The 21,421-nt window shown below is 39.5% G+C and overlaps 2 protein-coding genes across 14 annotated transcripts in view; one reads left to right on the forward strand and one right to left on the reverse strand.

The window, feature by feature from the left end:
- The window catches only part of MED12L (mediator complex subunit 12L), a 360,120-nt gene that overhangs the window by 68,065 nt on the left and 270,634 nt on the right, over window positions 1-21,421 (reverse strand). For 10 of the 12 annotated variants that reach the window (XR_016232702.1, XM_089331069.1, XM_089331067.1 and 7 more), the window contains 7 exons: window positions 19,547-19,694; window positions 14,739-14,857; window positions 13,962-14,105; window positions 12,994-13,157; window positions 11,129-11,260; window positions 2,246-2,473; window positions 1,489-1,630 (listed from right to left, as the gene is read on the reverse strand). Coding sequence is in view for 11 of the 12 variants with exons in the window: in XM_089331069.1 (XP_089187195.1) it covers window positions 1,489-1,630; window positions 2,246-2,473; window positions 11,129-11,260; window positions 12,994-13,157; window positions 13,962-14,105; window positions 14,739-14,857; window positions 19,547-19,694 (1,077 nt within the window). In the remaining variant the exon portion in view is untranslated. The remainder of the gene's footprint in view (window positions 1-1,488; window positions 1,631-2,245; window positions 2,474-11,128; window positions 11,261-12,993; window positions 13,158-13,961; window positions 14,106-14,738; window positions 14,858-19,546; window positions 19,695-21,421) is intronic. The other 2 variants (XM_089331070.1, XM_089331075.1) reach the window with 1 other exon arrangement.
- P2RY12 (purinergic receptor P2Y12) overlaps window positions 1-21,421 on the forward strand; it is a 49,074-nt gene that overhangs the window by 17,349 nt on the left and 10,304 nt on the right. The gene's annotated exons all lie outside the window — the stretch shown is intronic.

Raw genomic sequence — 21,421 nt, forward strand, 5'->3', positions numbered from 1 at the left:
GGTAATTTATCGGGATTGTTCTCTTGTCAGCCAATTTTTTACTTGATAAGACAAAGGAAGAGGCTTACCTGCATGGGAATGCTATAAAAATACACTGAGCCTTAACCTGCATGCATGCAACTGAAAATCCAAACAAAGCTAAATCCAGAAATCACTAAAAGATGGAGCAGCCTGAACATATCCGCAGATGCAAATGACATGTCAATAAATGGTTAAGACCATTAGGAAACAGGAAGAGAAGACGACTCGCCCTAGTGGAGAAACAAGCCTCACTAATGTGCTGCAGTTTCAGGGATAACCAACAGGGCTCCCTTAATGTAATCAAAATAGTTTTAAAAGGAACTCTGGAAGTTGCAGATTTAAAAAGAAGGAGACAAAAAGAGAGAATTAAAAAGAATTTAAAAAGAAAGGAGAATTAATCTCTATTATATAGATTTTACATGGCTTTTTGGAGAGAAAAGAATAAGAAAGCAACTGTACTAACAGCCTTCATATGGACTCACACTGTATGCCTGGGACTGTGCTTCGTAATTTACAAAAATATCTCATTTAGTAACAGACACTGTGAGCTTCACACAGTTACTAATTCCTTTTTCACAGATGAGAGACTGAAGCAGAAGGCAAAGTGTAACGAAAGAAAGGAAGGAAGGAAGGAAGGAAGGAAGGAAGGAAGGAAGGAAGGAAGGAAGGAAGGAAGGAAGGAAAGAAAAAGCAGAAAGTCCTGGAAACATGTTAACGGGAAAAACTCATGTTTCTTTCATTCACAGACTGCAGCTGTGAATTTTAAATATCTAAAATATTCGCAGGTATCTGCACAATGGAAGCATGGAGGCAGGGCTGTCCACTGATTCCTGAGACCAGGGAGTCAATCTTCAACCAAGAGGCGGTTTTAAAACTGTATAAAGTTCTTTTGTACGTAAGATATGATGACAGGTGACACTCGGAGAAATAATAGGCAGAAATAGCAAAGAATCAATGCTGATGTCTAAGAAATGCACACATCACAGATGCAGCATGATTCCAGGAAACATGTAGCATACACAGGGGCATCTCATCATCATTTTCTAGACACAGACACTAAGAAAGATTGGACAGAAATCCTGTACGTTTAGGACTGGTTATTCTTACACAGCACAAAGAAATTTAGACAGCTGTTTTAGTTTCACCATGTCTCATGCCACGAGGAGACTCAGGCTCCTGGTAAAAATTGAAAACCAGCAGCTCTGAAGAGACCACACATACATAAAATATTTAAAGAAACATGGAAATTCTTAGCACCTCTGCTACAGATTAAGCTATTCATTTTATTTATTTCAAATTTTTTTCCAAGTATTTAATCCTTGGCAACTATACTGTTTTTTATTACTTCCAGAGAGAAAGAGGGAAAAAAATGTTCTATAATATTTCTGTTGAGTCAATTCAAAACACATTGCCCATGACTAAATGTCAAGTTGCACAGATGAGGTTTAAAGGAAAAAGCAAACTTACATCGACAGTGCAAAGTACATCATTAAATCCCCACACGTGATTTGATGAGCAACAAAGAGCCTTCAGGACTCCTAGCCACTCCGAGCTAAGGACAGTGCAGCATGCTGTCAGCTCCGAGGAGAAATTGGCTATGTCGTTGATCCTAGGAAAGAAACAGAAAACAGCAGAAGGTAACTTGTATAAAAGAAAATACTCATATGTGATATAAATAATGAACACATCTCAATTATCATTTTTCTAGATTTTGAGGATATAATAAATGCCTACATGTCAAACAACTTAGTAGAACCTGGAGCAGAAAAAAAATAAGTGTTTTTCAACTATCAATGTTATTAAGCAAAGAAATAATAATCAGCACTAATATGAATTAGAATATGTTTAGTTCTAAAAACAAATCTCATCTACCGATTTACATTTTCAAGGGCATCAAAAAAAATAAACCACTATGTAGTTTAGGTAGGACCACATATATAATTAAAAAAAAAAATCTGGGTATCTTTTATTTTGTATTTTTACTATCTTAGAAAATGGATCATATAATTGATAGACAATGTCTAAAACATGTCATACCATAGTAACAAGCCAAAGCCAGAAAGTACTATCTCTTGGACACAGCAAATTATATGGTGGAACAGAATAAAGGGAAACTTTAAAAAGTCAATGATAGCCAAATGTCAGTCCAGACAATTACTAAAGATTTAAGTTCAAAGGGAACAATGCTTTGGTTAGTCATGAATTTCACGTTAACCCATCTCACCTTCCAGCATCCTGATGGCCCATACATACATTCATGAGAGTATTGCAGACAAAGCTGTAGCGATTGGCCGCATTGTCACTAAGGATCTTGCCCAGCATTGAGTAGTTGATGCTACGAGCCGAGGGATTCTCAATAAAATCCATCATGAAGTCCGGGTCCCATCGCAAGTTAGAATTTGCAGGCATCACATTATTATAAATGGTTTGCTTTACTTTTGAACAGGCACTACTGAGGTTATAAGAAGAAGAATTAGAAAAGAAAAGAAAACTGGAATAAATACAGTTATTCACTTAAGACATATAAAATGACAACTGCAATGCATTCCTAGAGAAAATTCCCAGTAGAAGCTCTTGATTTGAACTTCATAATTGGATTGACACTGAGTCTAGTGCCTAGAATGTAGAAATTGCTCAATAAATAGTTGCCAAAAGAGGTACAGAACAAAACAAGCATAAGAAATTTGGATACTAATTTGAATGATTTTTAACTTTTTCTACATTTTACATGCTCTAAAAATCAAAGAATTCAACAAAGGCTTCCAACAACTGTCTTTTACAAGTGCATGGAAATGTTATTACTTAAGAATAAAAATGGATTCAGTTGCACTTTGGGAAAATAATTGGCATTAGAAACTAATTACACATTCTGTAAAACTGTTTCTCAAGGTACCATATACCTGGTCAAAGTTCATATGCCCAAGCCACTGGTAGCATTGTGGTAGGGCTACAAAGAAAGAGGGGTACATTCCAGGGAGAGCAGGAGGATACGGATAGCACACAGAGTCTGCAGGAGTGAAGAAACTCCTGTATCATTCCTAAAAATTTATCATGTTGTGTTTCTCAGCAGCAGAGAGCTTGGCCTATCATGTGAAAAGACAATCCATGTTTCAGTGAGTTACATCTGAACCACGTATGGAAAGTTATAACAGGAATTAGAAGGTATCTCCTTCAATCCCACTCTATAGATGAGACTGAGGCTGATGAAATCTCAAAGCTCAGCATCAATCCGAGAGATGATCTGAAGGAGGAGGGAGAAGCTGCATTTTAGTAGACACTGGAGAGAAGAAGCTCTATTATCTTAAGTCTCTAGGCAGTGACAGCAGTTCAGGGTGGCATGCCTGTATGCTTTTTCATTTTCAAGGCAGGTATTCTATACCTGTTTCAAATATAACTCACTGAAATATGAACTTCTTTTTCATATGATAGAGCCAGCTCTTAAAGATACAAATTCCTGGGGCCACTGCAGGTGGACTGAACCTGTATGTTTCACAAGCTCGCCCAGATAACCTAGTGCCAAATAATGCTTGGGAAGCATGACTGGTGGAGAAGACTAATGCCACTCACTAAATGGCAGTAGTCACAATCTTCTAGACTACCAATCTTTCTTCCCAGAAAACTTAGGCAAAGAAAAAGTGCCAGTAACCTCTGAAGAATACAGGTGTGTAATATGGAGTTACGACTTATTCAAAATGATGGACATTGAATTGTCCCTGTGCTTTTAAATACCTCTTCTGCTGGCTTACTTTCACCACACTTTCTATTCAACTTTTTTCTTACAACTATCATAGCAATAGTCCTTACTGCTTACCTTTCTGACTAAAAGTGAAGCAAAGCACACTCTGCCCTAATACCACACATTCCTGGTTTCCTCTACTTTCCCAATGTCCTTGAATTTTCAAATGAGTAGATTTCTGCAAACTATAATGCATTACCTCTCTTTTTATTCAACTTCTCAGCAGCTCTAACAATGGACCCATGCCTATCTTTAGAAACTTAAGGAATTCTGCATTTCCTTCTGAATTCTAATGAGATACACACCACCATGCCTTCTTGTGCAGAATTCTGTTGAGTTGCCTCTCCCTCCAGCCTGGATTGCATAATCTCTGTGAACTCTGTGGCTCACCGTGAAACTCCTCGTGTTTCATATCTAGGCTTCCTGATTCATGTACTACACTCTTTCTAGATAGGCTTCTATGTTTTAATGAAACATGAGCACAGTCTGAATCACTCTTTAATTTTCATTACTCTGTGCTTCCGGCACATATGCAGTGAAGCTAGTAATTCACACGTTTTCCTTCTGAAATTGCATGTAATGAAAACATCTGGTAGAGAAAGGAAAGCAACATATTCTTTAAAGTTAAAAGAATTTGCGTTCATGTCTAAGTTTATCATTTTATGGACACAGAATTAGGCACAATCGTCTGTTGATATAGAAAATCATTTCCACTTTCTGAGAATGTTTTGAGGATTGATGGAAATAACTCAGCCCAGTGCTCGGCAAACGCAATAGCTCAGTCAGTACTAGATGTGATTAGTATTATGTTCCCTTCAAATAGGTTTCCTTCTCATGCAACTTCGCAGTTTCAGATACACTTATTAAAACTGTCTTATTAGTATGCCAATAGAAATTTGTGTATTCCAGCTTTTATTTGCCTTTTATTTTGTGATTCCAAAAGACAGACCACTGACTTCAAGAGATCCCAAGAAAGCTGTATGTTCTCTTCCAGTAGAAAAATTATTTTTAGAGAAAAAATTTACATATAAAAAGTTACATATTTGGGGGGTTCTGTGTGATGTTTTCTTACACATATACATTGTGTACTGCCTAACCAAGGTAAATAGATTTGTCCTCTCAGCATTTAACATTCCCTTGAAATGAAACATCCAAAAGTCCTAACTTCTACATTTTTGAGAAGGAAACAAAACAAACACTGTCTGTCTTCATTCTACAGTCAACAGAACCCAGAAACTTCACTCCTATCTAGCTATAACCTAGTAACTGCCAATCAACCTTTACCAATCCCACCCCCCACCCAGATTCCTCCCCAACTTCTAGTAACCATTATTATATTTTTAACTTCTATGTGATCAACTACTTCTTTAGGCTCAACATATATCTTGGCTTATTTCACTTAACATAATGATCAACAGATCCATCCATGTTGTCGCAAATGACAAGATTTCATCCTTGGACAGAAATATTCTACTACATATGTATCATATTTTCTTTATATATTCATCAGTAGATGGACAAATAGGTTGTTTCCATTTCCTGGTTACTGTGAATAGTACTGCAATAAACACAGGAATGCAAATATCTTTTTGACTGACAGATGTCATTTTCTTTGGATATTTACCCAGAGGAGGGATTGCTGGTTCATAGGGCAGTTCTATTTTTAGTTTTAGTTTCTGAGGAACCTCCATACTGTTTTCTACAGTTACTGTACTACTTTACACGTTTTGGATTCCATTTGCATGGTATACCTTGTTCCAAGCTTTTACTTTTAGTTTATGTGTGTCCTCAGAGGTGAAGGGAGTTTTTTTTTTTTTTTTTTTTTTTTTTTTTTTTTTTTTTGACAGGCAGAGTGGACAGTGAGAGAGAGAGAGACAGAGAGAAAGGTCTTCCTTTTGCCATTGGTTCTCCCTCCAATGGCCACCACGGCTGGCACGCTGCAGCCGGCACACCGTGCTGAGCCGATGGCAGGAGCCAGGTACTTATCCTGGTCTCCCATGGGGTGCAGGGCCCAAGCACTTGGGCCATCCTCCACTGCCTTCCCGGGCCACAGCAGAGAGCTGGCCTGGAAGAGGGGCAACCGGGACAGAATCCGGCGCCCTGACCGGGACTAGAACCTGGTGTGCCGGCACCACAAGGCAGAGGATTAGCCTAGTGAGCCGTGGCGCCGGCCAAAGGGAGGGTCTTGTTAGCAGCACATAGTTCTTAAATCCATTCAGTCATTCTACTTCTTTTAATTAGAGAATTTAGCCCACTGAGATTTAAGGTAATTATTGATAGGTAAGGTCTTACCACTGCCATTTTCATACTTTCATTGCACTTCCTTCCTTTCTTTGTCCCTAAATTACACTCTTCATTTGTGGTTAAGTGCTTTTCTCGAGTGACGTACTTTGATTCCTTTTAGTAAGTCTATGTACAGGTTTTGCTTTATGGTTATCTTGTAGCTTTTAAAAACTTCCTTTGGCTATAACAAGCTATTTAAAAACATCACAATTTATTATTTATTATAACAATCAAAACAAAGGAAAAATACGGAGATAAGAAATTCTAATAAAGCACCCTACATTTGTGCTCAATTCCTCCCCACATTTTGAATTCTGATGTTACATTTGACCTCTTTCTATATTGTCTGTCTCTTAACATTTTAGTGATAATTTTTTTAGTCTTCGCAGAAAAGATTTACACACATATATAATATTAGAGCTTTCTGAATTTGTCAGTATAGTTAATCTTACCAGTGAGCTTTCTACCTTCTGATATTTTTTCCTTACTTGTTGGTGCTTTTGTCTTTCCGTTGGAAGAAATGCCTTTAACATTTCTTGTAACATGGGTCTGGCAGTGATAAATTCCTTCAGCTTTCGCTTGAGAATGTCTTCCTCTCTCCATCACATCTGAAGGTAGCTGTGCTGGAGACGGTACTTTTGCCTGGCCATTATTTTGTCCTTCAGTACTGTAAAAGTCTCATCTTGCTTAAACCTGGGCAGCAGGTGACCTGGGACCCCTTCAGCTGTTATTCGCCTCTTTTCTCTTACAGCTTGGAGAATCCTTTATCTTTAACCTTGGAGAACTTGATTATAATAGGTCTTGGGGAAGACTTGGTTGGGTTGAATCTCCCTGGTGACCTTTAACATTTTTGTACCTGGATAGTTATGTCTTCCTCTAGGTTTGAGAAGTTTTCAGTTCCTCTTGAATCCCTTTAATATTTGTTCTTTTATATTTAATATTGGTCCTATTCATGCTATCTCAAATGTCCCATAGCTTTTTTCATTTCTACTGATTCCTTTTATTCCCCTCTCTGTGTATTTTCAAATAGCCTGTCTAAAGCTCACAGATTATTTCTTCTGTTTGATCTATTCTGCTATTAGTGCCTTCTATGACAGTTTTAATTTCCCTTGTTCTCTTGAATTTATTGTGTTTCTTTACAAGAGCTAGTTTGAAACCTTCATCTGAACATTTGGAAATTTCAGTTCCTAAATGGTTAGTTTTTGGCATCTTACTTTGCTTTTTAGATGAGGTCATGGCTTCTTGGATGCTCCTGATGTTTGCTGGAGTACAATGTCATCTATACATTAAAGGATTAGTTGTAATCTTGCTTCATTTGTGGCTGTCCTTCTCTAACTTCTAGCTGGTCTGTTGGGCTGCTGAGGTGGGCTCTGCCCAATGCTGCACTATCAGCCATGGGTAATGCCAGCTGGTCCATAAGACTGCTCATCCTGGACCATATACTCCACAGAAAATTCAAACAGGTCCAGAGCTGTTTGCAGGCACTGACCACAGCACAGAAACTGTCAGAATCTGCTCAATGCTGGCGCTGGCGCTGAGTGCCAACACAGATCTGTGATCCCTTGCTGTCCAGCCAAAGTTGTACGAGGGGTGAGACAGGCAGTTCTTTAGCTCCTCAGGCAGCCTTTAGGTGGGTCACAGTCATCATCAGGTGCTATGCATTCTTGCGTGTGTACACCAGGCCCATGAGAGGTTGCTGGCAACTTGTGCCAAAGCAAGGCTGTCTCACCAAGGCTCAGATCTCTGCCAGACACAGGGGCAAGTCCAGAGACTATAGAAACTGAGGATCTGCCCGGCACTGGGCTTTACCAGCCTAGCACTGGCTTCTAAAACACAGTCCCTTTGTTGTCCCTTTGCTGCTCAAAATTGGAGGAGGGTGATAAAGGCTTCCTGACTGCCTAGGTTGCCCCCAGCTTGGTCACACTTGGGTCCCACATTTCTTGGATTCTGAAACTTCCCAGGGATGCCCTCCAGGGCCATCTATAGCTGGCAATGACACACCAAAAACAGCCCAATTCAACCCACCAGATGCCATGAAAATCTAGAGGCTAAGTCTGTGAGTACCAGCTGCCTAATGAGGCTTTTGTGCTGTATCAGGAGCCAGGCCTTAGAGCTGTGGGCCAGGCTTTGAGCTCCAAATCAAGGTCCTAAGTCTCTTTTCCCAGCCTCTCTGAGTAGCTGGGGTTTCCCTCTTCTGCTGCCAGTTGGAGGACAGGTGGCGGTGACTGACTGGCTGTGGAAGCCCCAAATATTCACTCCATGGACAAGAGTCTGGGGACAGGGGCTAACAGGCTCAGGCTGACTAAATCTCTTCTGGAGTGGGCCTGACCCTGGAATCCAGTTCTCTCTCCCTTTCCCAAACAGGGGATCTCTCCCCACATCGTGCTCCTTGGAGCTGGGGGAGGAGTGACCATGAGCAATTCTCCTTCTTACTTTCTTCGATGCAAGTTTCCTTGTGATTGTAAGACGGGCGCCATGGTCTCTCACCTGGGCTTCTGTCTACAGCTGTTCACACTGGTGTCTCTGTGGAGAGGTGGTCACCAAAGCTGCTTCCTCAGCTACCATCATGGCTCCACCTCTTCTTCCCATTTTTTTTTAAACAGAGCAAATTTTACATTTTGTTATTCCCTGTGATGTGCCAACTTGCTGATGCCTAATGCCTCAATCCATCATTAGTCCTCTAAAATCTCTACCCATCCAGTGCATGTGACTGGGATTAACACATTTAACCTACCTGTTCTGCACTGGCTACTAGGACTGTATGTGGAAGTCCACCATTAAAAACAAGGCTGCTACAAGAACCAAATGAAATAGCTCTGACAAGCATGAACTGAAGCTGAAAGCTCTTGGGTAAAGTGATAGGAGAATACTACGTATAAAAAAGACAGAATACTGCAGAGAGCGATTGCAAAGGTCCACTCTAATAGTCACAAGATTAACTGGATAGCCAACCCATTTCATGGTGACATGTTTTCACCTTCTGTTTACCAACATTGTTGAAGTATGATCTATATGCTTCATGCAACAGATTTCTCACAGTGCTACATAGAGCCACACATTCTTTCAAGGACTGGAATATAGAAGTGAAGGCAGCAGAAAAAGCCTCTGCTTTTGTGAAGTTGACATTCACGGGAGGACTAAGGCCATAAACACATATACAGTGCACTGATGGGTAGCAGGTGCAAAAGTTCAGACAAGGTCATGGGCAAAGGGATACTTTGTGAAATAGAATGGTCAGAGAGGGAGAGCCACAAATGAAGTTTGGGAGTGAGCATGCAAACAGACGTGGGGAAGTGTCACCTTCCAGGAAAGAGCAAGTACGAAAGTGCCAAAGCAGGAATGTGTTTAGGGTGTGTGAGGACCAGTTAGGAGTCCCTGTAACCAGAATGACAAAAATGGGAAAACAGGTAGAAGAGAAGATTAGATCCTTTCAATTCTGAAAGCCATGTAAGGACCCTGAATTTTATTCTGAATGGATGGGATACCATTGGAAACCTGAGTCATTCCTTTTTAGAAAGGAACACTTTCACAGATAAGTTCAGAAATGCTCAAGAGAGTCAAGGGTGCAAGCAGAAAAGCCAGTAAGAATGACTCTGCAACGATCCACTCAGGAGATGACCAAGGTGGTGGGACCGAGAGAGTTAAGAGTAATCAGATGCTGGTTCTCTTAGAAGGCAGGACTCACAGGACTCACCAGCTTGATTTACTGTCATCATCTGCTCTTTACTAACCTGCACTGGGACTCCAAATTCATTTTGCCAGGTATTACTGTTGCCCGCCCTCCTTTTATCTACAATTCTCCAAAATTCCTCAGAATATCACTAAGTAGCACGTACATTCTCCACCTTGTGCTGCCCATGCGGATAGCAAGGGCTAAGACACAAACAATGACAAAGATTTGGGGCTGCTATCCGAAACAGAAGGGTCCATGGAGCAGACACACATGAAGGGAAGAAGCACACAGTTCTCAAAGAATGTTCTGTATGAGGCCACAGCAAGTGCAAACTGCAGAAAACCCTTTAACATTGTAATAACAGCTAAACAGACAGGGATTTGTAAAAGGAGTTTATACCTATAGCAAGAAAGTAATTCCATATGAATTCTGGATAAGAGGATTTAGGAGATAAAAATAGTTGAAGAAATACAATTCTGGATTCATCATATACTAATATGTCCCTTGGGCAGTAAGATTTACTGACAGGAATAATATACATGGCCTGATAATCCCAGCAATTTACAGTCAAAGACAGCCAGCAAGCTAACTGCAGACTCTGGAGTATCTTCTTAAAATCAGCTCAGCTATGTTTCTTGTTACAATAGGGAACATTAGGTAGTATTTATAGCATATTATTAGATAATATTTATAGTACTACGTATGTTTATATTAATTGAAGGTATTGATCATTTTTAAAAATCTCATTAACCCATGAAAACATTATTTAATAAATTATTTTTTAAAGAAGAAAAAATGGCCTAGAAAAGTTGTAGGAAAATGAATGGGGCCACCGAGCCTTTGAATCACAAGGAAATGAAAATATTTTATAAAGTTCCTAATGTCCAACGCATATTAAAACTAAAGTAACACAGAAAACTCAAAAAATGGGATATCAAAACCAGGAGAGAATCCACCAAGATACAAGAATGCCTCATCAAACCTTCTATTACATTTACGATTCAAATTAAATTTTAAATGTAAAGATATACCAAATATTTATCACTAATTCAATATGATAAAATGTAGTATCTTTATAAGACAGAATATAAAGTTAAAAAACACTTATTTCTTGAAAAAAATAAAATCAAAGTTCGATAATTTATGACCTAAAGTCATTTTAATAAAGGAAAATCAAACCAAAAAACAAACTTCCATTTCACACACTTCCATTGCATAATGGTCTACTGTTTATTACCATTATGTATTTAATATTCAATTTAAATAAATCTCGAGTATATAAAAATACTATCTGACAGATATAATTGCTATTAGTTTTATGAAAAGGGCTGTCAGTCATTGTTAAAGGAGAGATGAGGTTAGGGTCCCTCATGCACACAAGCATGATTCTACTTGGGATTTTGTCTTCTACTCACCTGAAGAGGTCTCCAAATTTGCTTCTGAGGTGGCTACATGACACATAGAGATCGTAGAGGTAGGCTAAGATGCATCTTTCGGGGGAGGAGCATTCCGAGGGGTTTACAACATGCTTTACCACACCACACAACCTGAAGGGAAAAAGCACACGAAGAAACCCAATGCATATTCTCCTAACACACAAGGTATTATCTGACTCTTTTAGAGTGAAATTATGTCCATATACTACTTGAATAATAAGAAAGATATTTGTACTGAAAATAATCATATAGCAAATGGTGAATAACCAGGTGAAAGATCAGTTTCTATCAGGATATTGAAATAGTAGATACAAAAACAACTGCAGATATGTCACTGACTACAAAACCAAAGGCAATCAAAGACATTCCCCTGTATATAGAGGTAGGAGTGGAGGAATTCACCAATTAAGCTGCTATGACCAGGACACAAAGGAACCTCACAGCAGAACCTCTCTTCAGGAAGATGAGTCACACAGTCAGTCACCTTGCAAAGTTCCTGAGTTTACTCCTTTTTAAAAGAGCAATTTGTCAGAGCAATGTATCTGGGAAATACACTTTCAAGAACATGAGCTCATTCTGGTATGAAGTTGAACGTGTGTTTTGGTGTCATATTCTGTGGTTTAGCCAGACTAAAGTTTATTTTAGTTTACCTTATATAAAAAGATAAAGCCCTTTCTTGTTAGTGACATTTTCCATAACTCCTCCCATTCAGAAGTACCCCTTCCTACTCCAGTTCTGGGCCATGAGAGCTGCAGCTTCCACAGTTCATAGAATACAGAAGCCCGTCCAGCACAGAAGCAAGCACTAGTGTTCCAGCCACCCGAGTCTGAGTCCACTGCCATCTTGTGTTCTGTCACAGGGTCACCCATACACTTCACTCATGGTGTCACAGATGACCTGGGTTACTCGGAAGTGCTGCAGAAATCATCTCGTTCATTATCCTCCTTACTCAGAGGTGGCTCTGCCGTGTATTTGCTGAATCACAAAGAGCTAGTCGACAGCAGAGCCCAGAGGAGAGTGTACAAAGGGGAAAGAGGAAGGCAGGAGTGCACCTGGGATGTCAAGGTCACTGAGGACAATGGAATCACGGGTACCACAGGTGGAACCCAGGAGACTCCTTGAAAAAAATGGCAATGTGGTCTCTCAACTCCTGTGAACTGATGTCAACAGATGGGGACAAATAAATGCTTCCAATTACAGCAAAAACGTTCATACAATTAAGAGGAAAAGTAATGATTTAGAAAGTCCTAATACAACCTATAAAGACAGTACTATCTTATGACTGCTGCAAACAAGCACATATTTGGAGTTGGATACAAATACAGTGTACAGCAGCCAGTGCTTCCTCAACTCCTCTCATCTCTTGTTGTAGACAAGAAAAACATCTTCTATGGTGATCTAGTATACTGATTCACACAAATACAAAAGAAAAATTATTTTGTGGAAAATACTGACTATAAAGTAAAAATACTACAAAGCTAGCATCAAATACAATTTTATGAAAATTTAATAGAACATAAATAAATGATACAACAAATTCAACATAACAATACCAAAGACAAACAATATGTAAGGCGGCACAAGTGACAGAATGCTATAAATGAGGGGCTCTGTACTCTGAGGGAGTGGGAGCTGAGGAAAAGGTGGGGAACAGGAACAGAGGAGAGGCCATACTGTATTAGACAGAACCTCCTTTACACCCTTGTGTCTGCTTTCTGTGCAATCCTCATTCTTTCTTTTCACTGAGACAGGTATCAGTACTCTTTCCCTTTACAATCACTATCCTACTTCACCATGAACTTTACATTCTAGTACTGGCAAACAGTGGCATTTTGTATACCAACCCTTCAAACACCTGCGCTGTCTGCTCAGGGTTCAGGATCAGACAGCTGTGGTACCGCCGGAGAACGGCCACGATGCACACGCACAGTCCCGTGGTGTAGCTGCCCGCCAGGCTGGAGGACTTCAGGAGCAGTTCTGCTTCTACAACACTCAGCTCATTCAGTAACTGCAAGAGGCGAAAAGACTGAGTGACAATGGAGGCAAGAAAACTCCTGCTTTCTACGGACTATGACTATAATGAGTCACTCAAATATAGTACCCAGGTCAGAAGACACATTCCAATGAATTAAACTGGTTTTTATTTTTAACCTTTGATTCTTTACCAATTTAAAGAGCTTTCCTTCCGTCTAGACTTCAGGATGCATACAATCAGGAAGTCCCAGTGCTGAAATAGTTACTGAAACTTTACAGCCAACCAAAGGTCTGGACTGCACCATTTTAGAGAGCAACCCCACTCCTCACTTTTTCCCCCCTTCTTTTCTTTTCAGTGACATGGAAGTTATTTGTCATTGTTGTCTTCTTAATAACAAAGCTAATACAATCTGTAGAATAAACCAATGGAAGCCAACTCTTATTCCTAATCACTAGTAACAGAATGCAAAAAAGTAAATTGAAGTGTGTTTAAGAAATATAGATTTACATTTGCTCTTAACCTAAATTATATTGTAGAGAGCAAACAAACTTTCATCATCCTCTAGGCAAAATAGCACCAGCTTTAAAAAAAATTTTAAAACTCACATTTTCAAGATAACATTTTTACTACTGGGTATAATTATTTAATTAAAAACTACAAACACAACTACAAGTAAAATATGAGTTGCAGACTGTTAATTCAGAATGATTCAATTATTCAACAATGCACTGCCTCCTTGAAATAGTGTTACTGTATGGTAAGAGGCTTAGTTTAAATTGTATAATGCCTGGTAGGATGGCTCTCATAAAAGGAAGAGAAGCATGGTGAGTGTGACACCTGTATTGCAAAGTCAATGAGCCCATTGATGTTCAGTGCTGGTTCCATGAGATCAAAGATGAGCTGAATGTGGTGAGCCAGAGGGAGATGATAAGATGTTCCTGATGCAAAGCTTGTGATTTGTTCGAGCACATTGTTAGAGATCTGTGCAAGAAAAGTGGAAACAGTCATAAGCCAACCTTTGTTAGATAAATTCATTGTTAAGCAAGACATTTCAAATCATATGTGATACTACTTAGAAAAAGACCTAATGCCACAAAATCCAGTAACATGTACAATTCAAATAACAAGTCAGATGACTTCCTCATAATTCAAATAAATATAGTAAGTGCTCATTAGCAACAGGATCGTAAAAGTCCTGAAGGCAGGAATACTACAAATGTTGAGTTTTTAGGTGCACATATCTAAATATTAATGAACAAAACAATATAGTTTTGGTTTCTTCTCCATTTCATACTATTTTATTGCAGTCATCAATAGATGCTACCTTATGAACAGCAATGTACGACCCAAAGGTAATGACACAAATATTATATCAAGTATTATTTTATATACTGATTATCATAAGTTTTAAATATGTATATGATTTAAAAAATTCTGAGGAAATTGACTTGACACTTAAACATGAATTACTCAACAGTTTGAGACACTTCCAAGTATTTTCAGAAAAATCTACTTAAAAAATCAAATGAAGACTGGAAAAGATATGTTGCACAAAATGACTGCTGAAGGAAACAGCAATGTTCCAAACACAAAGTATAAGTTTTAAGGGACTACCTGAGATGTGACCTGATGCTGGTCAAAGTACGAAAGGAGCTGGAGTTTTGTGAACACAGTCTCCAGTGTTGGGAAAGTTTCTTGCTTGTTCTTCCTGGCTTTTTGTCCTTCATCCCCACCTAAACAAACCAAGTAGTTATTTCCATGTAGCAGAAGTTCTTGACATCTTTAGTGGATACTTTTCATTAAGATACAGCATATATACTGAAAAAGTTAACTGAATTTCTGCAAAATGAATGCACTCATGGAAGGAGACACAAATCACACAACATTGTATGGACTCGAACCCAAGAAACCCATAGGACCCCTCTGGTCACTTCTCCCTCCTTAGGGGACCAAGATTCTATTTTTTTTTTAAACAATTTTATTTATTTCAAAGGCAGGGAGACAGAGAGATAAAGAAACAGAGACAGAGAGATCTCCAATCCACTGGTTCACTCCTCACATGACTGCAATGGCTGCACTGGGCCAAGCCAAAGCCAGGAGTATGGAACTCAACCCAGGTCTCCCACGTGGGTTCGAGAGTCCCAACTACCTAAGCCATCCCATGCAGTGTTCAGGACCTTCCTCAGGAAGAAGTTGCAATCAGGAGCCAGGGCTGGGTCTGGAACCAGGCACTCTGACACCTGATGAAGGTATTTCCAAGATTCCGACTTTTACAAAACTGGATTAGTACTGCCCACCTCAATTTTTTAGACATGAAACCATACAGTATATAATTTTTAAATGTGGCATGTTTCACTCAACATTCTGCTTTTAAGAGTGATTCATATGATTGAGATCATTTTAATTTGTTCTAAAAATTGTAATTCTCACTTAGGTACAGTATTATGATGTGTGACTATGCTATTTATTTCTCCATTCTACTGAGAAGTTTCTAGATTTTGGCCATCATGAAAAGTGCCTTTATGAACATTTCTAAATAATTACTTTTAAATTACAAAGATATCAACACAATACAGTGGGGAGAAATCATTCAGGCTCACTTTGACATAATGGGATGCTGCACTGTAGATTCACCTCGATGCCTTTCTAAAACAGTTTAACATGATGAAAAAAGAAATTCTTGATTCCTCAGCTTTTAGAAGTAACAAGAAATTAAACCACTCTACATTAATGGGAACATGCTGTGTTTATCAGTTTAGCATGAAGAGTTCAAGGAAACTTCCAATTAAAAAAAAATACTATGAACATCTTTTCCAGGGGAGACTTTTGTTCTTAATAGCTCTATAAAAAAGATCCCCAAAATAGATTGGATCCTACTTTTAAATATCTTTATGTATTTACAAAGATAAACCTAAAAATCACAAAGTTAAATAACATGATTTTTAAGGTCTTTCCAACACTGATTCAGGACAAGCACTCTGCTATTTGGTGAAGTTTAATTTCAGAGAACAAATGCTACTTTAACGATTTCTCTATTAAATACAGAGGACATAAACAGGATTTCACTGAACCCAAAAATATTTTGCTAATGGCAAATGCAATGGTTTTAGAAAATACCATGAAAATAAAGGAGATTCATCTTTCAGCAATAAGCACTTATTGCTTAGAGCAAAAAAAAAAAAAAAACCATAAATATCAATCCCTAAAACTTGATACTTGAGTACATCAAAATTAAAAGGTGCTAGAGTAGCACGAGCTACAAACCTATGCCATGTGTGAAAGCAGCATCGAACATAATACAAACAATAAGAAGTGGCAAATTCATTCAACCCACTTCTTTTTTTTAATCTCAAAATAATGCAAACTTAAGCCTGCAATTCTGCCCTCACCATGGCTGCTCACATGTCATGAGAGTGCTTAAAATGTCCAAGCTGTGAACTTTTTACTTACAAACATCACTGATTCAGAGCTAGAGTTCAGAATAGTCTGGGCACAAAGGGCTTTGAAAGTCAAGGTAATGCATTAAGTTCCTATGAGCAAAACAATAAACAAAACCAGGAGAAGGGAGGAAGGAGATTCAGTGTAGAACTCCCTGATGTCCCTATGTACAGTTAATGTCTAAAACCTCATAGAAAACAATTTAATTGTCTTTTTTCTTATAATTTCCATTCATTTTAAAGAAGGAATGTGAGAAACCAGCATTGGCTGTCCATTAATATATTATCTATTTCAATGATCTTCACATAAGTAATAACACATTCACAGTACCTAGACATTCCTCATCTGTTGTTGATTTGCTTTTATAACATATTATTGGTCTTCACTGGCTTCACTTTGGCTTCCATTTCAAAAAAAATATTTAAGTCTTGACAGTTTTGTTCTTCAGACTAATGATTATAATATATAATTAATTTGAGATCAATATAGTAAAGCCCATCAATGTTTTCAAAAGACACACCACTGATATCCAAAAAAGATGACTGGTAATGCAAACATAAAAAGTCTGACCGTGTTCAGCTGGAAATGTGATTCAAATCTTAAGATTACAAACATCCCTAGGCAGGGTCTGTCTGATCTGACAATACTCTTAATGGGTAGATGCCTCCAAATCTTACTTTTATGAGTTCTAAGAAATCAAATAAATGCTAACACATGCCCTGCTTTCCTTATCAAACTTTTTTTGTTAAAACAAAATAAAACACAACAAAAAGCGCATCATTTCCCCTTATCTGAATTACAGTCAGCTAGCTTCTGGTGCATACACTAAATTTTAAGTAGGATTTAAAATTAAGAGTATTGGTGCTGTGTCATAACAGGTGAAGCCACCACCTGCACTGCTAGAATCCCATATGGGTGCCAGTTCGAGTCCCTGGCTACTCTACTTCAGATCCAGCTCCCTGCTAACATGCCTGGGAAAGCAGTAGAAGATGACCCAAGTCCTCAGGCCCCTGCCCCCCTGTGGGAGACCCAGAAGAAGCTCCTAGCTCCTGGCTTTGGATAGGCCAATCTCCAGCCATTGCAGCCATCTGTGGAGTGAACCAGCAGGTGGAAAACCTCTGTCTCCACCTCTGCCTCTTTGTAACTTTGCCTTTCAAGCAAATAAATAAGTCATAAAAAAATTAAGAGTATTTGCCACAAAGCAACTCACTGTACCCCCTATTAGCATCTTTCTGATGGAAGAAATCTAAAATGAAGGATAGACAAAAATCCTCTTTGAAGAAGTCACGCCACAGTCGTGTTTCTATGATTGACATCTCCAGAAAGCGGCACAGCAGATCACCGGTTTTCCCTTTGTGAGCTCATGTTCTAGAGATGCCTATTTGAGGGATTGGTACAAAGATAGGACAGACCGTAGTCTGGCGCTTGGACAAAGTGTGAAGGAAGGAAGACGACTCTCAGGAAAGGATACAAGTCGCTTCCTTCCCCTTCCCACTCCTCTCAGCATTCAAAAACCAACAAGTCCATGTGATCTGGGAAGAGCCTCTAAAATAATTTAGATAAGGCATGTATTACTGGAGATAGAGTCTTGCCAATCCAAATGGATCAGGAGAAGTTTCAAATATTCTTTGGTAGCTGGTGCAGGGTTTCTAAATTCATTCTTCTAAACACAACCCATTTCCTCTTTTCTCTGAGAGACAGAAAACACCAGATAAACAGTTTTCTTAGAACACTCTCTTTTCCAAGCTCAATAAGGACAGGCTAACAAGCAAGTTTCATTTCCTCCTCACAATTTGGTTGTGGCCTCAAGGAGCCAGCACAGCACAAGGTCCCCACCAGGCAATGGGTGGGAGTTAGGGGGTGTGACAAAAATCCCAAGGAGATGGCTCTCCCCACTGTGTCCTCAGGACTGGATGCGATGAAGCCATCAGACTGCAGCTCAAAGCCAAGGCATGTGTTGGCCCTCATGGCAAGTTTCTGCATGCTGGCCCCTGTAGACTTTCTATTTGCATTACTTAGACCTCACCTTTTCTTTAGGAAAGACTGAATATAGATATGGTCAAGCTCTAGGAATTCAGCCTACTAAAGTCTAAAGACTGGGTCACCTGTGGGGAGAGCTGCAAAAAATGATTTTGAACTGAAAACACAGCAGGGTTCCTATAAACGCTTTGCACTAGGTGCAGGAAAAATGCATTGGGCAGATCTAGTTTCTTTCTTCTTTATGGTATTGATATATTCGATAAACACCAATGGCAGGAGTGGGGTACATACGGTGATATCATCTTTGAAGTCATATGACCGTCTCGTGAAATAAACAAACCTTGACAAAAGTAATCAGGCCAAGGTGAAGTGGAAAATTAGAAACTTCCAATTACACAACATGGTGACATAATATGAAGACACACTTCACTGTAAAAACTACAGTGTAGATTCCCCCCATGTAAAAGACATGGGGAACAAGTATTCCAAGAAGGCCTTATGGAGCAAAGACCAAGTTTTCTTTCTGACTTGAAATCATCTGGTGATAAAAGCAGTCCTCCTTACTTGTCACATCTGCACTCCTGAGTAAGGCACAAAGAGCAGCAACTACTATCATGATTTTCAATTCACATGCAGATGGGAGTGCCCAGACTAAAAGCAAACCCCTGGCTTGAAAAGTGATGGAGGAGAAGGAGGGAAAGGGACTGAGTGAAGGTTTTCTAACCCATGCTTCAACACTTCAGTTATCATTATGACTGTAGGTAATTTGGGAAGCATTCAAAAGAACAGACTAAAAATGACCTATGCAATATGCTATCCCAACACAAGGGTTACTATAAATGGGATCAATGCCTTGACATCTAAAAGTGCTTATTCACATTCCAATGTGACAGTCATTCAGGAGGGGAAACTCTGGTGGCCATGACATACAGCATGATAAAGACAGTGCCAAGCGGGAAGACAAAAGACACTGTCATGGGAGCGAACGCGTGAAGGTTCTTTACCCCCGGTCTCCGTGGTGCTCTTCTTATTCAGGATTTTCAGGATATCTTTGGTAATCTTCTTCAGCTGATGCCTCGCTTCGTCACGCTCTTTGCCGACTCCGTAGAGAAGGATTGTGCGCTGATTACATTCATGACTTGAGGATTCATCCTGAAAAGCAGAAAATGCATTCTGAAAGCTCCGTGTGCCAGGGTGGGATTGCACTGCACCTCCCCAGGGTGCACTAGCCACAGCACCTCCCTCCATACTGGCTGGCGGGGCGGCAGCCCACCCACCACCTTTCAGCTCACCTCAGCCTCCACTGGCAACACCCTTGTTGCACCAGTTTGGAACCGCTAAAGTAAAAAACACAAAGTGTCAACTGACCTGAAGGCTTAACAGAAGCATTTGATGTGGGCCTACACTACAGAGTAAGTTTTGGCTATTGAGAAACTTTTCCTTTTTTAAAGTTAAACATGGTAATAATTTCGCAGCACATAACATTATCTAGTCATATCCTTAATGAAAAAGTTTTTGCCTAGTAACCTTGAAAATATATATATATGTATATATATAAAAAACAGTAAAATATTATACATTGGGAAAAAAGAATCTTGTGAGGATCCTCCAATACCTGTAGGAAAATAGTCCATTAACTTCCAGCACGATGGCATGAGATGCATGGATATTTATTTCCAAATGACGAAACTATCAAGAGTGTAGGTCTCATTAGGTGTGAAGTAAACAGGTGGAAATGCAAACATGTTTTGATACCACTGCTGCTCCTTCCTGGACCACCTCCTCACCCCCACCCCCACACAATGAGTCCAAGCACTACCTGTGTTTCTTTTCTCACCTGGGGAAAGAAATGATTTAGTCACATCCTAACAAAAATCATGTGCACATGACTATACATGTTCCTCAGCCACAGTTCAGCAGTCTGGGATGTGTTCTCTCTCGTGCCTCGTTTTGGTTTTTGTATCTGTTTCTCCCTTGGATCTTACAGTCTTTTCTTCTTAGTCCACTTTGCAGCTCTATCCTGGAGTATCTCCTTTTCTTACTCTTTATGTCTCTCTGGCTAGGTCAAGTGCTTACACTTCCTATCAGCACTGCATCCTCAAAGAGTTTACATGAGAAAGGAACCAAATGGCACCACCACATTCAAAATTAATAATAACCGCAACCGCGAGCCAAACCTGCAGACTCAGAGAACTCCAGTGTTTTTGCAGGAGCTCATGTGTATGCTCAGTACAAAGCCCCGTTTTGCTTCTGCAGCTTTTAAATAAGGACTCAGGACTCTGTTACTTGGCTCCCCATCTGTTTTTTCCCCTCCCACACGCTTGCCTTCAGGCTACCACATCCTGACGCACTGGTTCCTCTATTGTTGCACTCTACCATAAATATGCTGCTGATCTATTTTGCTACTACCCCCCACCAAGAATTCTTAATGCGTCAGGTGTTCAAATTCACACACATACACACAAAGCTAGGAATAAGTTTCTCTTACAGAGGATTACTAATCTATTCCTATTTTTGTCTGGTGGGGCATGCATTTCTGAGCCCTATGAAGGGAAAAGGCGGGTATTGGGAAAGTTGAACAAAACTTATGCAGTGCCAGTCTTATGCTGGGCGGGCAAGCATTTTTAAAGTGAAGGCACATTGGCAAGTGGCCCTAATGCAGACATGTGGGTGAGTGGGAGATTTAGCAAAGCCATTCAGTAATTCTTCACAGAGTCTCTACCTAGGGCAAGACAAGGTGCTAGTAATTGTGAGAAAATAACAACGCTGGGTCATGGAGTCAAATGTCACAAAAGTAACTTTGCAGAGCCAGAGGTCCAAACATGGGGGCTGACATTCTGGAACGATCCATGTGCTCATCACAACCACTCAGGCTAAGC

Source organism: Oryctolagus cuniculus, chromosome 4 (assembly GCF_051225735.1).
Source record: "Oryctolagus cuniculus isolate XC-2025 breed Fujian yellow rabbit chromosome 4, ASM5122573v1, whole genome shotgun sequence".
In the NCBI taxonomy this organism is placed as follows: Eukaryota; Metazoa; Chordata; class Mammalia; order Lagomorpha; family Leporidae; genus Oryctolagus; species Oryctolagus cuniculus.